We start from the raw sequence: 16,373 nt of genomic DNA, 5'->3' as shown, positions 1-16,373 counted from the left end.
AGGACACACAGCTTTTTCTGTGCTGGCTGCTGCCTGTAGTTCTAGTGCTGGGGAGGTAAGAGTCAGAAGGATCGGGTGTTCAAGGCCATCCTTAGGTACACGTTGAGTTCCAGGCCACTCTGGGCTCTTAAGACCCAGAAAGTGGATGCTACAGACGGTGGTGAAGACAAGGGCAGAAGGGGAAGAGTTTGGGGAGGAGCACTCTCTGGAGTAGAATATGAGAGAGGGACATCACATCTGCCAGAAAAGGGAAAGGCGTGTGCAGCTTAGAGTGCACACCTCTAATCCCAGCACAGATTTCTGAATACAGAGGAAGAGGAAAAGGAGGAAGGGAGAGGAAGAAGATGCACCATGATGGATGAGTGGGTACCATTCTCAGCGTGAAGACACCGATCCTAAAAGTGCGTTTAAGGGGCACAGATGAAGTCCTTGCCTAGAACCCACCAGGAAGGGTCTAGGGTCCTGGCTTAGCTGTAGGACACTTGTCTAGTATGTGCCAAGGTACCGTCTTCCTCCATGAAAAGCAAGTCATAAAACTGTAGGTGTAGAAGTAGGAAGGTTCCAAGATTGAGAGTCACAGGGAGATGAGTTGGCTCAGGGAGTAACATGCTTGCAGAGAAGGCTGACCCAAGTTCAAGCCCCAGCCCAGCCTTTAAGGGACGAGAACTGACTCCAGGAAGTTGTCCTCTGACCTCCGTATCACAGTGCAGCACATGCCAGCCACCCCCCTGCGCTCGAGCGCGCGCACACAGCAAAATTTATATCATCTTTGACTACATACATTATTTTTAAATTATATTTTAATTTGAAACCAGCCTGGGATACATGGAGGACCCTTCTTTTTTTTTTTTTTTTTTTTTTTTAATTCTTTTTGTTTTTGAAGACAGAGCCCTGGCTCAAACTTGATCTGTAGACCAGGCTGGCCTCTGCCTACCAAGTGCTGGGATTAAAACCTGCTACACTCCTGCCCAGCTGGTGCAGTCTGTGTGTGTTGTGTGTGTGTGTGTGTGTGTGTGTGTGTGGTGTGCATGTGTGGAAACAAAAAGTCCATATCATGGCAGGTGATGGTGCTGTACACCTTAATCCCATTACTTGGGAGGCAGAGGCAGGTGGATCTCTATGAGTTCAAAGCCAGCCTGGTCTACACAGAGAAACCCTGTCTCAGAAGAAGAAAAAAAAACTGACGCGGGGTGCGCAGAGGCGTGCCTGCAGAGGTCAATTATCTCCTTCTACCATCCTATTCCTACCCAGCGAGAACCAGGTCGTAGGCCTGGCTATCCCACCTAGATTTTCCCCACAGGCTCTCCTGTTGAATCAAGGTCACTAATTGGCTAGACTTGGCTGCCCTTCAGGCCTCAGTGACCCTGTGTCCATCCCCCAGCACTAGTCAGGCAAGTACGGGACCGTTCCATTTGGCCCTTTGCCTGGATGCCAGGAATCTGGACTCAGTTCCTCATGTTTCCACACTTTTCCCACCGAGCCGTCTTCCTAGCCTTGGTGTTCTCCGCTGCAGCGACTTCTTGACAGGTGCTCCTTCCCCGTCTCCATTTTTGTCACCGTGCTGAGTGATGCTGGGTACTCAGTGGTGACCATGACCCCTGAGGCCCTGCCCCCATGACAGAGATGGGACCAGTCCTGGGGACAGCGCTGATCGTGAGTAGGCGGAGGAGGGCTGGGCAGGGAGCATAACAGGGCAGCCTGAAGCAGTCTGAGAGCATGGGCAGGCTTGTCTAGGGGAACACCCAAGCGCCATCTTGGCCCTGAGGGAAAGGAAATGACCTGAAGGGATCACATGTCCCACATCTTTTTTTTTTTTTTTCTTTTTGAGACAGGGTCTCTCTACATAGCTCTGGCTGTCCTAAAACTCACTGTCTAGACCAGGCTGCCCTTGAATTTACTGTCCACCCGCCTTTGCCTCCCAAGGGCTGGGATTAAAGATAGGTGCCATCATCATGCTGTCTTTTTCAACTCTGGACCCTGCCCAGGTCTCCGGTTGCTGGGTCACCCTCACTTTTGGCCCTCAACCCTCCACAGCTAAGAGTAAACTGAGGATTCAACTGAACATGATCATTCATGTACTGGGGATCGAACCTACCAGGCTTCTTGACTTTCTACCACTGAGCCCCATCCCCAGTCCTTTGTTTGGGCTTGCTGTGTAGCCCAGGCTATCCTGGACCTGCAGATCTTCCTGCCTCATCATTTAGAGTACTGGGGTGACAGGCCTGAGCCACCACGCTTGGTTGGCACCTCAAGAATGGTTTTTAAGAACTAAATATTTTAAATTATGTGTATGCATGTGTGTCTATGCCCTAGAGTCGCCTGAGGTGACCAGAAGAGGACACCCGATCCCCTGATGCTAGAGTTACAGGCGATTGTGAGCCTCTTTTTCCACCCGTGTGCCAGGAATTGAACCCAGATCTTCCGGAAGAGCAGCAAGCACTCGTCAGCCGCTGAGCCATCTCTCCAGCCCCAGTCCTTGGATTACAGGCATAGACAGTAGAAGCCATTGCTCAAAAAAAAAAAAAAAACAATATGTTTTTCTTTTTCTAACAGGCTCTCATAGTTAGCCCAGACTGGCCTCAAACTCAGGGTGATTCTTCTGCCCCGGCCTCCCTCACAGTTACGAACTTTTTAAGAAGTCAAAGGTCCTTCGGTGGCGAACGCCTGTAATCCTAGCACTCAGGGAGGCAGAGGTAAGCTAATCTGTGTGAGTTCGAGGCCAGGCTGGTCTACAGAGTCCAGGAAAGCCAGGGCTACACAGAAAAAAATCCTGCCACAGAAATTGCAGGCACACCGGGTGAAGTGACACAGGCTGGCCGCCTGAGGGAGCGCTAGCCTCGCTTGCCCAGCGAGGGGAGGCAGGACGCAGCCTACCAAAGTGGAGAGGGTCAGAGTCAGGACCACAGAACACTGAGAACAGAGCATCTCAGAAGAAAGAGAACAAAGCCTCTTAGAACCGGGAACAAAAGCCCCTGCGATCTCAGTTTGGTGGACCTCACAGCCCCACAGCACCTGGAAGACAAAAGATTCTCTTCTGGTCAAATCATGGACTATTTCACCCAGGATCTTGTAATTCCAGACGTGTGTTGTTTTCATGAGACAGAAACTAGCCGTGTAATCCAGACTAGCTTGAAACTCACTATGTTGCTCCAGCTGGCCTCGAACTCTCAATTCTTTTCCGGCCCCAGCCTCCCCCATGATGGAATTACAGAGCCTTGTAAGCCGGCCCTGCTTAAAAGCATAATCGTATCGTAAGATGTCCGTTCCGTTTTGCTTTTGAGTGTCTGGGAAAGCTTCCTGGAAGAGGAGGCGTGATCCAGATTCCATCCTTGCCGACGATCCTCCTCCTGCGCAGACTCACAGCCGAACGCTCAGGAGGGGCAGCAGGAGCAGCGGCGGAGTTGTCACGTGGATCCAATCTCTATTTATAGACCACCCTATCCGGCCAACCCAATGGCAACCAGAGCTCGCCCGCAAGAGGGCGGGGCCGGCTCCAGAATCAAGTGGCTGGCACCAATGGAATGGGAGCAAGGGCGGGCTTGTTTCATTGTGACGTAAGGGGGCGTGACCACAGCCCTTAGTCTGTTCACGAATGGGGCGTGGCGAGTCTGGTTCCCCGTAGGTAGTCGCGGTCGTGCGTTGTGGGGCGGGACGGGGCGGGACGGAGCCTTGCGTCACGGAAGGCAGCACCCAATAGTAGGTCGCTGTTGTGCCGCCAGGGGCGTGGTCATGTAGATAAGGCGCGGGTGGGCGGCCCAATGGGCGGGCGCCTATGCAGATGAGACGGTGACAGCCGGGCCAGCGGGCGGGCGGGCTGCTGGGGCGGGGAGGTGGGACCGGCGAGAGGGGCGGCCGTGGGGCCCGGCCGGGCTGGGGCGGGGGGCCGCAGCCATGATCCGGGCCTTCTCGTTCCCGGTTAGCCCGGAGCGGGGTCGGCTGCGGGGATGGTTGGAAGGCAGCCTGGCCGGGCTCTGCGAGTTGCATTGGCTCCGAGAGAGGCAGGAGTACCGCGTGCAGCAGGCGCTGCGGCTGGCCCAGCCCGGGATGGGGGGCGCCGAGGCCGAGGACGAGGAGGACGCCGAGGAGGACGAGGATGCGGCAGCGGCGCGCAGGGCCGCGGCAGCCCTGGAGGAGCAGCTGGTGAGGGGTCGCCGGTCCGTGCGTCCATCCGTGCATCCCTCCCTCCCCCATCCGTTCCCCCACCTCCCCGTCTGTGTGTCGGTCTGCCTGTCTGGGTAGTGTAAGCTCAGGACACCGGTCTTAGGGTGGGGGAGCAGGCAGGGGGAAAGCGAGAGAGATGAGACTGGAGACCTGGCCTCCCCCACCCCCAAACTGAGCTGATGGGGAGGATGCGCGGCCCTCCGCTGGACCCTCAGCATGGAACCCTGTTAACCGTCCTGGGCGCCTAGTGTGTGTCAAACCGAACACCGGGCTTCGTACAGTCTTCCCACCTCAGGAGGGTTCCAGAGTACTCATTTTACAGAGAAAGAAACTGAGGTTTAGAGACAGGAAGAGACTCACCCAAGGTCACACAACCGGCATTCAAACATAACCTCCCTCTGGGCCCCGCTCCCCGGGCTCCATCTTTCCTTAAGTCCCCGGGGTGCTTGGAGATCCCTGGAGGGGGCGGGGTGGGGGAAGGGGAATCTTCAGGCCTCTGGAGGGCAGGACCCACTGCTGAGAACCTCACAGTCCCTGAGGACCCCAGGGGGCATTTTGATCCACCGGATAACACTTCTCTCTTCTACTTGGTCCCATGCCCCGGTAACATAAGGGGAAGCCTGGTGAAGGTGGCTGGGGGATGGAGGGAAGTCTGGCTCTCCGTGGCGCTCTAATGATGACTTTCAAAATGAAAAGGCCCCAACTCCCCCCCCCCATCACTCCTTGAGTCTGAAGACCCTCTCCGGGTGTCCCTCCCACCTTTCCATAACACAGCATCCCTGTTTTATTTTCTGAATCCTGTTCCTGCTCTATAGTCTTCCAAGACCTGCATGGCTTCCAAAACCAGGGGAGGTCAGAGATGGGATCGTGGTCTGGCTCTAGGCGCTCAGTGCTTTTCTGCCCCTCTGTCTCCATCTCTCTTCCCTTCCCCCAGCCCACTCCCCTGGCCCATCCCAATCCCTAAGCCTCTGTGCCTGTGTACATGTGTGTGGTCAGAGCTTCCCGTTTAGGGAAACCTGAGCCGAGGCTGTGGGGGTGGGGAGGGGGCTCTGGCTGTTGCTGACCTCGACTGCCCCCTCCCCAGATGGGAAGTGGGGAAAGGCGTTGAGGCCAGACGCTCAGCCCCACCCCCCAACGGCCTGACCGTGCAAGGAGTGGGACCTTACACATTCTTCTCCAAGCAAAAACAGCTGTGGGAGGCCCCGCCCCCTCCAAAAGTTACAGAAGGGGGGGGCTGTTCAACCGCTCCCCCTGCCCCAAGCTGCCTGGGCTTTGCCAGACCCCACTACCCCACTAGAAGGAGGGAGAGGGCACCACTGTAGACCAGGACTGGCCTGGCCTCTCTTCCCTCCTCACTCTCTGCCCCTCACTTTCCATGCATCCGTTTGCCTTTCTACCCCACTTCTCACTGCTTACTCCTCCTGGCTGGCACAGAGGTAGTGATGGAAGAGGGGACTGTCCCTTCACACTCCACTCCTTCCCCACTGTCAGCAGTTAAGGCTTGACCCAGCCCCCAAAGAAGAGGTGGTGGGGGACTGGGATAGGAGCCTGGCTGATGGAGGAGAAGAGCGCTATATATAAACACTTCTGGCCTGGAGGGTTCCTAGGTCCTTCTGAAGATGAGCAGGGTCACCTCTTGAGACAACCTACATCTCCATCCGTCACTCAGAAACACACTCCCTTTGAAGCAAACAAAACAAACAAGCAAACAAAAAACCCTGCAGATGTGGCCATATCAAATAAAGAGCAGAGGTATTGCAGAAAAGAGAGGCATGGATATTGTGTATGGAGGGGTCCTGTTTGCTCCTAGGAAGGAAAAAGATCCCTTCCAGCAAGGAGGACTTGAGCTAGACTTGCAAAAGGACTTCTTAACGTAGATGAAACACCGGTTGGAGTGTAAAAAAGAGGAAAAAAGATATGGGGACGTTTGGGCAAAGAAGTCTCTCAAGACATCGGGTCATTTAAAGATGAACTCAGGCTGCTGTTCCCCCAACTCTTGACTCTTCACCCTAGTGGAAAAACTGAAATGAGAGCTGTGGAATCCATCTCTCCCACCCCTAAAACCCATCATTTTACATACATCATTTTACATAATTTTAATTATGCAAACAGTATTTGAAAGTACTCCTTGTGAGATACTTTCTTGTAATAATTAAGCTAGCATTGATGAAGCACTGAAAAGAACTGTTCTTTTAACTCATTTTAGCCATTTCAGCAAGCTTATCAAAGACCTGGTTGTATGATTCCCATGTTTCAGATGAGGAAAATGAAGCCCAGAGAAGCCAAGACATACACCCAAGGTCTTACAGCTGGCCTGTGGAAGAGATGAGTTGAATCTTGGACACTAGGTACCAAGTCACACAAATATTTCATTGTCCTACACAGTTCCCCTCATCTCTCCTTTGATTCCCTGTGTTAGGAAGGCCACTACTGCTTGACCTTAGCTTGAGTCCATTCTGACTTTTTTCTAATGTATGTACTCCACTAAAGAGTATATAGACCAGGAAAGAAATGGAAAGCACTCCACGGAGCTTTGCTTTTTTTATTTACCAGTACAGGGATTGGACCTAAGGGTAAGGAGCAGGCTAGGCAAATGCTGTACTCCTGAACCATGCCCCTAGCCTGTCACTGGGGGATTCTAGACAGGGGTTCTCCCACTGAGCCACACCCCTAGCACCTCACTGGGGAATTCTAGGCAGGGGCTCTACCACTGAGCCACATTTCCAGCCCCTCACTGGGGAATTCTAGGCAGGGGCTCTACCACTGAGCCATGTCCCCAGTCCTCTATTTTTGTTTTTAGTTTAGTTTTGGTTTGGTTCACTTTTTGAGACGAGATCTCCCTGTGTAGCCCTGGTTGGCTACACCTGCTTCTGCTGCCTTGTCTGGCCCTTGCCCTCTTTTTGAGACTGGGTTTCTCTGTAATTCCTAGACAGGCTTTGAACTTTGCATGCTCCTGTCTTTGCTTTGCAGATCACTGAAGTATCTTAAACTGCACCCCTGGCTTGCCTCAAAGGTTTTGCTATTTTATAAAATTCACATTTCTTGGGTGCGGTCCCAAAGCTTTGCTCATGGTCTTCAAAATGTGGCCCCTCCCACCAAAGGAGACACAAGCTGTGAAAGTGGTGAAATATACAAATGCTGGGGTTCCAACCCAGGTGTGTCCAGAAGCTCTCAAGCTGGAACTTGGTAACTTTGGTTTTTGCAGACCCTCCAGGCTTTCTCCCCTTGCCAACTCCCACCAGCCATGGCATACATGTGCAATGGTGGCTCCCATAAGATTGTCACCACTGGGTGACATCTGAGCTCCTTGGCACCTGGGAGGTGAAGGCAGGAAGATTGGAAGTAAGTCATCGTTGGCTACATAAGGAGTTCAAGGTCAGCCTGGGCTACCTGAGACTGTCTCCAAACCTCAAAACAATGTACTGCTTGTTGGCACTGTAGCTTGTTTGTTTGTTTGTTTGTTTGTTTGTTTAAAGTCTGCAATGCCCCTATTATGATGAAGTCACAGGATGACACATGTATCCCTGTGTCTGTGATTCTGGCTTCCTCCCTCTCCTGTATAGTCCTCTTCTGCTGCTCAATACTGTATCACAGAAAATCTGTCTTTGTCCATCTTAACAGCTACACAGTATTCCACGAACATTCAGGCATTCATTCATCACAAATTTCCTAGGTGCTAAGCTCAAGGGAGGAGTGTGCTGCTGTGAACAAACAGTCAGAAATCCCTGCCCCACTGAGAAATCGCCGCCTAGTGAGACACAATAAATGAGTGATGCTCTGATATATGTTTTAAAGTTAGGAGGTGGGAGAAAAAGCAGAGTGACAGGGTGCAGAATGGCAAAGGGACTGTTTTAGAAAGGCGGGGGATGGGAGATCACATTAGAAAAGCCCAAGTTGTAGGATTTGGGGTAAGGGTGGGGTGGGGCCAAAGTGTGGTGACAATCAGAGAGTCAGGCAGCAGATGGTCCACTTGGGACATGACACAGGCCATTGATGGGCAGCCCAGGCCTGTGGCCTTTTTTTTTTTTCTTTTGGTTTTGCTTAAAGTTTGATTGAGTCATGGGCATCACACACCCAGAGTGGGAGGCTCCAGCTGGAGGCATTTGTTGACCTTAGTTGTACACACAGGGGCCACATCAGGGCTTCTGTTCCTGGAGGGGAGGAGGCCAGGCCTGGAGGAGTCAAGGGCTGGGGCGGGGGTGGGGGGCGGTGGCTGCTGCCCAGAGCCAGGCCAGTCTTTCTGCCCTAAATAGGCAGAGCTGGGTGCTGGTCCCCGCCCTCCCGAGAGAGGCCAGACAAGCCGCTTTTGTCTGAGGGTCAACTGTCTGCCCCAGGCAGCCGCTACCTCTGGTCTCACTCAGTCCCCTGTGAGACATTCCCTGGCCCTGCTTCTGCGGATTCCAAAATAAGAAAAAAATCCCAGATTTTTTTTTTTCTTTAATTGTAGAGACAAGGTCTTCTTGCTCAGGCTGCCCTCAGACTCACTAAGTAGCCAAGGATGGCCTTGAGCTCCTCATCCTCCTGCCTCTACCTCCCTAGTCAGTGCTAGGACTACAGGTCTTTTATGCCATCCTCGGGACTGAACCCAGAGTTTCCTGCTAGGCAATCACTCTTCCAACCTAGGCCCCTCTCCTCCAGCCCTGGGGGTCTTGGTCTGTGATCACTGCTGTAGCCACCAGTGTGGCTTGGCTTGCAAAAGGTTTTGCAGGAGGCACAAAAGAGTGGTTCTTTCTGAGGGGAGGAGCCAGGAGGTGTGTGAATTGCACGCCTTGAGTTTTATGTGAGGTAGCCAGCCTGCAGCAGCAGGGAGCACTGAGAGGAGACTTCTGCAGGAGCCTCACCTTGTGGGCTGGAGAGATAGCTCTGCAGTTGGGGGCACTGGCTGCTCCTCCAGAAGACCAAGGTTCAGATCCCAGCACCCGCATGGCAACTCACAACTGTCTGTAACTCCAAGATCTGACACTCTCACATAGACATATATGTAGGCAAAAAGCAACAAAGCACATTAAGGTAAATAAATTAAAAACAAAACAAAAAAAACTTCCCTTTGGTGATAAGGGACAATGTCAGGAAGAGTGATATACCTAAAAAAGAAAGGTCAAAATGGAGGAGGAGGAGGCAGCCCCGTGGTCATCCCCTTTTACCATGAACTCGACCTTAAGTTAAGGCCTAAGTATGGTGTGCCACATACCAGCAACACCCTACTCAGAAGGTACAGGCAGGTCACAAGGTCAAGTTCATGCTCCCCTGCATGCCAAGTCTGAGGCCAGCCTGGACTATGTGAGAGGGAGACTCTCAGAAATGGCTGGGGGACATCTAGGGAGATGTCTCAGTAAGGTGCCTGACAGCTGAGCATGATATAGAAGCCAGGAAAAGGTTGGGTGAGGCTGAGATCCATGACCCTGGGAAGGCAGGGTCAGGAGGATTGTGGAGCTTATCGGAGCCAGGCTAGCCTAAGCAGGTGAGGCCCTGCCTCAAAAAAATAAGCTGAAGGGGCTAGACAGATGGTTCAGTGGTCACAAGTCCTTGCTGAGTGCCATGAGGACTAGAGTTTGAATCTCACCACTACATGGTAAGCAGAATTCCTAGAATATGCCTCAGCAGCTCTAAAAGGAAAGTCACTGAGGACTGAACCCCAAGTTCAGGGGGACACCCTGCCTCAAAGGAGTAGGCAGAGAGTGACAGAGTACACTTGATGCCCCTCCTCTGACCTCCACACTCATGCACATACACCCACAGAGACACCTACATACATGGGTAAATAAATATCAAAAATATAATTAAACACAACTTGGATTCCAGCACTTGGGAAGCAGAGGCAGGATCTCTGCAAGTTAAGGCCAGCCTAGGCTACATGGGGAGTTCTAGTCCAGATAGGGCTAGAAAGTGAGACCCTGTCTTAGTAAATAAACAATTAAACAAGTAAGTGAAGCAAGCAAGCAGGGCTGGAGAGATGGCTACGTGGTTAAGACCAATGGCTGTTCCTCCAGAGGTCCTGAATTTGTTTTCCAGTCCCCACATGGCTCACAAGTGTCTGCAACCCTAGTTTGAGGGGATCTGATACCCCCCCACACACACACAGATGTACAATGAGACCAAACACCAATGCACATAAAAATATATATATATTTTGAGACAAGGTTTCTCTGTGTAGCATTGGTTGTTCTGGACTTGCTTTGTAGACTAGGCTGGCCTCAAACTCACAGTGATCCGCCTGCCTCTGCCTCCCTGAGTGCTGGGATTAAAGGTGTGTACCACCAAGCCCAGCTTAAAAAAAAAAAAAAAAGAAAAAAATTGGAAAAAAAAAAAAAAAAAGCCAGGCAGTGGTGGCACATGCCTTTAATCCAGCACTCAGGAGGCTGAAGTGGGCAGATCTCTTGAGTTTGAGGCCAGCCTGGTCTACAGAATGAGTTCCAGGACAGCCAAGGCTACACAGAAAAACCCTGTTGAAAAATAAATAAAAGCAGAGGCTATACTTAGTTGGTAGGCCGCTTTCCATCACACATGCTTGAATCTCTGTCCCAAGAGACAAAGGAGCTGGAGAGATGGCTCAGTTAAGAGCACTCACTGCTATCGAGAGAACTCAGGTTTGAGTCCCAGCACCCACGCTGTGGCTCACAACCATCTGTAACTCCAGTACCAGAGAATCTGATGCCCTCTTCCCATCTCCCTGAACACTGCACACACACGGTGCACAGGCATGCATTCAGACAAAACACCCATAGCATATAATTAATTAGCTAATTAATTCATCTGATTAATTGTTAAAAAGATGCCAGCCTTGGTGGTGTGAGTGTTTAATGCCACCACTTAGGAGGCAGAAGCAGGCAGATCTCTTCGAGTTCAGGGTCTGTCTGGTTTACATAATGAGTTCCAGAAAAGCCAGGGCTGCAGAGATGTCTCGGAACACAAAGAGGCAAAACGAAGACATAAAATGAGAGTGGAAGGGAACACGCTATAGGGCTTAGGGAGCTGTGTGCACAGATGGGGCTTAGCTAACCAGAATGGACAAAAGATGGGCCCTTCTGAAGTCTTAACACACATGGATGGGAATACAGCATGAAGGCTGGAAGTTATACAGAAGAACTTGCTAACAGCCGAGGGACAGAGAGCCGACATTTCCAAGAGGAAATCTGCCAGGGCTCGGGTTTCATGAACAGGAGGCAGATGGGCTCCGGACCCTTCTGACCACTCTGTCCTTGTACTTCAGGAAGCCCTGCCTGGGCTCGTCTGGGACCTGAGCCAGCAGCTGGGAGACCTGAGTCTAGAGTCTGGCGGCCTGGACCAGGAGAGTGGGCGCAGCTCAGGTGAGGGGTGGGGTCTCTCCAGGGCACCCCAGTCTTTCTCAGTGTCCTCTGTCCCTCAAGCAGCCCCTGTCTCTCCCAGACCCACCTCTTCCCTTCTTCACCCCAGGTCCCCTAATTGTCTCAACTTCTCCCTGGAATCCAGGCTTCTATGAAGACCCCAGTTCTACCGGAGGCCCAGATTCACCACCATCCACCTTCTGCGGGGATAGTAGCTTCTCCGGATCTGGCTCCTATGGACGCCTGGGCCCCTCGGACCCTCGGGGCCTCTATGCCAGTGAGAGACCCAAGTCCCTAGGTACGTTAGATGGTGGGGCCCTATGACAGCCAGAGGATGGCTCTGAACATTAATGAGTCCACTTTGGACTTCCGGTGCTGGCCGAGACCGTAGGTCTTGGTATGGTTTTAGCATCTCTCTTCCTTCTGGGCTTCAGTTCAGCTAACGGGGGGGGGGGGGTGTCCTAAGTGTCTATACTGCATGAGTGCAGCAAGGCATAGTGGCCCATGCTTTCAATCCTAGCACTTGGAGGCAGAGGCACAGGCAGACAGATCTCTGTGAGTTCAAGGCCAGCCTGGTCTACAGAGTTCCACGACAGCCATTGCTCTGTAGAGAGACCCTGTCTCAAACACCAAAAAAAAAAAGAGAAAAGAAAACGAAAGGAAGGGAGGGAGAGAGGAAGGAAGGAAGGAAGGAAGGAAGGAAGGAAGGAAGGAAGGAAGAGAAATGCTGGGTATGAGTAGTGTTGGTGCATGCATGTCTTTAATCCCAGCACTCGGGAGGCAGAGGCAGGTGGATCTCTGTGAGTTCGAGGCCAGCCTGGTCTAGAGAGTGAGTTCCAGGACAGCCAGGGCTACACAGAGAAACCCTGTCTCAAAAAAAAAAAAAAAGCCTGCCATAGCAATGCATACCTTTAAACTAAGCATTCACTTGGAAGGCTGATAGGCAGCAGATCTCTGGGAGTTCAAGGCCGGCCTTGTGTACATAGTGAGTTCCAAGCCAGTGAGGGCCCCTTGAATTTCTTTTTTTCTTTTCTCTTCTTCCTCTCCTCCTTCTCCTTTTTGAGACAGGGATATCTCTATTATATAGCCCTGGCAATCCTGTTACTCACTAAATATACCAGGCCGGCTTCAAACCTGCATGTGCCTCCCAAGATTGGAGGGAGGAGAGGCATGCACCACCAAACCTGGCCTCAAGAGGAAACTGGCTTTAGAAAATACAGACAGGGAAAGCTTCACTGAGCCCTTGACATCTGAGAGATGTGAGAGCATAGGCGAAGCTGATATCCCGAAGGAAGAGGCCAGGAAGCAGAAATCACAAAGGCCCCAAGATCAGAGCCTGGCAATTTGGGGCTTCTGGGAGGTCAGTGCAGCTGCAGATGCAAAAATACGAATGTGCAGGGTAAACAGTGGGGTGAGAGAGATCAGAGCAAGACAAGTGATGAAGTCTTGAAGAGATTTTGTCATGAACCATATAAAAGGGTATGAGTGGGGCAGGGTCTTCAGGGGGTAGTTTGCCCTATTCAGGCTGGGTTCTCCACCAGCTTCAATTTTATTCCTCTGTAGACCAGGCTGGCCTTGAACTCAGAGTTTTGCCTGCCTCTGCCTCCCAAATGCTAGGATTAAAGCACCACCGGCTCTTATTCTGGTCTTTTTCTGTAACCCCGGCTGGCCGGCTGGGGACCTGGAGCACTTCTCCGCAGCCTCCTCAGCATTACAAACAAGGGCCGCCACACCTCGCTTAACTGTTTGTTTGAAGGAGGCTCTCGTGTAGCGCAGACTGGCCACAAACTTGCTGTGTGGCTGGGGGTGACCTTAAACCCCTGCTCCTCCTACCTCCATCTGCCCAGCGCTGAGACGACAAGCTTGTATCACTTTGTCCAACTTAGATTTGTTTTTGTTTTTGAGGGTGGGGGTGCCTCCAACATGCGAAGTAGCTGAGAGTGGCCTCCACCTTCTCAGTCCTGAGATGGATCACACATGTGCACCACCAAGCCCGTTATTTATTAGTTAATTTGCTTATTTATTTATTTATTGTACACTATTAAGGTGTTCCACAGCTCAGGCTGGCTCAAAACTGGAGGTGATCCTCTTGCCTCAGCTGCTTCATTTCTAGGCTAAGAAAGGCCTTTGAGAGCCCCTCCTCTCTCTTCCTCTGCTTCTCTTCCGCAGGCGACGCCAGTCCCAGCGCTCCGGAGTCAGTGGGCGCCCGGGCTGCGGTGCCTCGATCCTTCTCAGCTCCCTACCCGTCGGGGGCAGCCGGAGCCGAGGCCTGCTCCTCCGCAGAGCGGCGTGCGCGCGCGGGGCCCTTCCTGACGCCCAGCCCGCTGCACGCGGTGGCTCTGCGCAGCCCACGGCCAAGCGGACGTGTACCGTGCGGCTCCCCCGACGGGGCGGCTAGCCGACCCCTGGATGGCTACATCTCGGCGCTCCTGCGCAGGCGTCGCCGCCGGGGGGCGGGTCAACCGCGCACGAGTCCCGGGGGTGCGGACGGGGGCGCGCGACGCCAAAACGGCGCGCGCCCGCGGCCGCCCGAAGCGTCCCCGCCCCCCGGCGGCGCGCGACCCGCGCGGGAGCCGTCGACGGAGCGCGCCTGGGCGTGGGAGGCGGAGGTTCCGCCCGAACCCGCGCCTCCGGCCGCCCCGTCACCGCCCTCCAGCCCGGCGGAGGGACGCCTGGTGAAGGCACAGTACATACCCGGCGCGCCCGCGGCCTCCAGGGGCCTCCCGGGCCGCGCCGCGCGCCGCCGGGCTCCGCCGCTCACGCGAGGGCGCAGCGTGGAGCAGTCCCCGCCCAGGGAGCGGCCGCGCGCCGCGGGCCGTCGGGGCCGCCTGGCAGAGCCGTCTGGGCGTCGGGGATCGCCGAGGGCGCGCAAGGCGGCGCGCTCGCAGTCCGAGACCAGCCTGCTGGGCCGCGCGCACGCCGCTCCGCCTCCCAAGTACCCCACGGCCGAGCGAGACGAGCCCCGACCACCGCGGCCCCGGCGCGGCCCCGCGCCCACGCCCACCGTCCAGGCCTGCCGTCGGTGGCGCTCCACGGCCGAGATCGACTCGCCCGAAGGCCGACGCGCCCGCGGCCGCGTGCCCGCGCCGCGCGGCCCTGCGCCATCGCCATCCGCGCCCCCGCGCCGGCTACTGTACGGTTGCGCGGGCAGCGACTCCGAGTGCTCGGCGGCAGGGCGGCCCGTGCCACTGGGCCGTCGGATGCCGTCCGGATGCGCCCCCGGGGGCTACGGCGAGAGCGAGTCGAGTGCCAGCGACGGCGAGTCGCCTGCCTTCAGCTCCGCCTCCAGCGACTCCGACGGCAGCGGAGGCCTCGTGTGGCCGCAGCAGCTGGTGGCAGCCGCCGGGGCCTCGCCGTCGGGGCCGGGGGGTGTGGCGAGTGGAGCGACCCCGGCGGGGCCGGCCAAGGTCTTCGTGAAGATCAAGGCATCCCACGCGCTGAAGAAAAAGATCCTGCGGTTCCGGTCGGGTTCTCTGAAGGTCATGACGACTGTGTGAGTTGGGGGGGGATGGGCTTGGGCTCCCACCTCCATGGCCTCCGCACCCACCCACCCCCTTCTCATCCTTGAGCCCCTCCACACCCACCTTCCAAAGACCACCGGTTTTCTCTGTTTCCAAAGACCCTCCTCACTCACTGCCCGCCATCCATAGCCGTCCTGGAGAGGCTGCCCCTCTCTCCTCAATCTGGAGGCGCCCAGATTGGCCCAGTAGAGCTGGTTTTTAACGTCTTGGACCCGAAGGCGCCCCTCTTTGGGCCTCACTCTCCCCATCTGTACAACGGGTGTCCATGTGTGCAAAAGCCGTAATTCCTTCCATTCAGTTCCCCCCAACCCCCCTTTTAGTTTGAGAAGCTTAGTCTGTTTTCTCCTCACTTCTCTCACACAGCCTTCTCATTCCTCCTTTCCTTGCCCAGGCAGGGCTCCCTTCTCATTCACAAAGTGCCCCCTCCATGTCCGCGGACCCTTAGGATACCCCTGGGGCCCCGGGTCAGAGACTGTCTGACTCAGGTCATGCCTGTAGAGTGCCCTGGAAGAGGAAGTGGCACTGTCTTAGGGGCTTTGAGGGTCAAGTAGGAGTTGCCAACACCTGGAAAAGGACTCTTTCTGCTCCATCCCTGGACAGTGATGGAGGATTGGCAAGTTAGAGAGGAAGGAAGATGGTTTCAATCTGGTGCCTCTCCCCGCGGGGAGTGGGGGAAGCTGAATGACCCTCAGCTGTTCCAATCCAGTGGGGTTTTTTATTTGTTTTTTGTTGTTTTGTTGTTTTTTATTTTTGTTTTTGTTTTTGATTAAAGAAATCACTGTATTTATTATGACAATGGTGACTCCCCGGTGCATGGGGGGCCAGATTCTGTGTTTCTCTAACCTCTTTGTAAATAAATGCACAATGTTACATACTCCCTGGATTCCTGTTCTGCCTTAAAATGAGAGATGTGACCCTTTTTCTTTCAAGAGGCATGTAGGAAGCACCTTCGGTTTGCTGTGGAACGGCGGAGTGCAGAGCCAGGTGCTGGGGCCCAGGTTGAGTTTTAACCTCACTTCATGACCCCTGACTTTTTCTTCAGGAACTCTGACCGTTGTGTTATATTTGGACATCATTTTATGTTTTCGTAAAAAGGGCAAGTGAAGATCAAGGCTGCCCGGCTGCTGTGTGTATCAAGCTCTTGCCGAATTCCAGGGTGTGAGTTCCGGTCCTCAGAACCCTTGCAAAGCCCCGCTCAGCGTCCCCGTGTGTGTCCAGTGCTGTAAGGCAGCGGGAAACGCAGGCAGGAGCGGCCCTGGAGGCCCCAGGGCCAGCCACCCTGCTGTATGAAGTGGCGGCAACAGCCTGTGGCAACTTAGAAGGGCCTCCACACGTGCGCCACTGCTTGTGCATGCCTCACACCACACACTCTAAAGAAGTCATCTTG

The 16,373-nt window shown here is 54.1% G+C and overlaps 1 protein-coding gene across 1 annotated transcript; it reads left to right on the top strand.

Moving 5' to 3' along the window:
* The first annotated feature begins 3,812 nt into the window (after window positions 1-3,812).
* Window positions 3,813-15,026, top strand: Dact3 (dishevelled binding antagonist of beta catenin 3). The gene is made up of 4 exons (XM_055615659.1): window positions 3,813-4,140; window positions 11,372-11,468; window positions 11,611-11,763; window positions 13,635-15,026. Exons 1-4 carry the CDS (start codon window positions 3,892-3,894, stop codon window positions 14,960-14,962), a joined length of 1,827 nt encoding a protein of 608 aa, XP_055471634.1. The 5' UTR covers window positions 3,813-3,891; the 3' UTR covers window positions 14,963-15,026.
* The last annotated feature ends 1,347 nt before the right edge of the window (window positions 15,027-16,373 follow it).

This window comes from Psammomys obesus, unplaced genomic scaffold (genome assembly GCF_907164565.1).
Source record: "Psammomys obesus unplaced genomic scaffold, mPsaObe1.curated_primary_1811, whole genome shotgun sequence".
NCBI classification, from domain to species: Eukaryota; Metazoa; Chordata; class Mammalia; order Rodentia; family Muridae; genus Psammomys; species Psammomys obesus.
This window is presented reverse-complemented; position numbering and strand designations above follow the sequence as displayed.

What these genes read in the sequence shown, in the direction of transcription:
- Dact3 (XM_055615659.1), top strand. Translation starts at nt 3,892, where the DNA reads ATGATCCGGGCCTTCTCGTTCCCGGTTAGCCCGGAGCGGGGTCGGCTG. An exon ending in CAGCCCTGGAGGAGCAGCTG is followed by an intron (nt 4,141 to 11,371) that starts GTGAGGGGTCGC and finishes CTTGTACTTCAG; the next exon opens with GAAGCCCTGCCTGGGCTCGT. An exon ending in TGAGAGACCCAAGTCCCTAG is followed by an intron (nt 11,764 to 13,634) that starts GTACGTTAGATG and finishes TCTCTTCCGCAG; the next exon opens with GCGACGCCAGTCCCAGCGCT.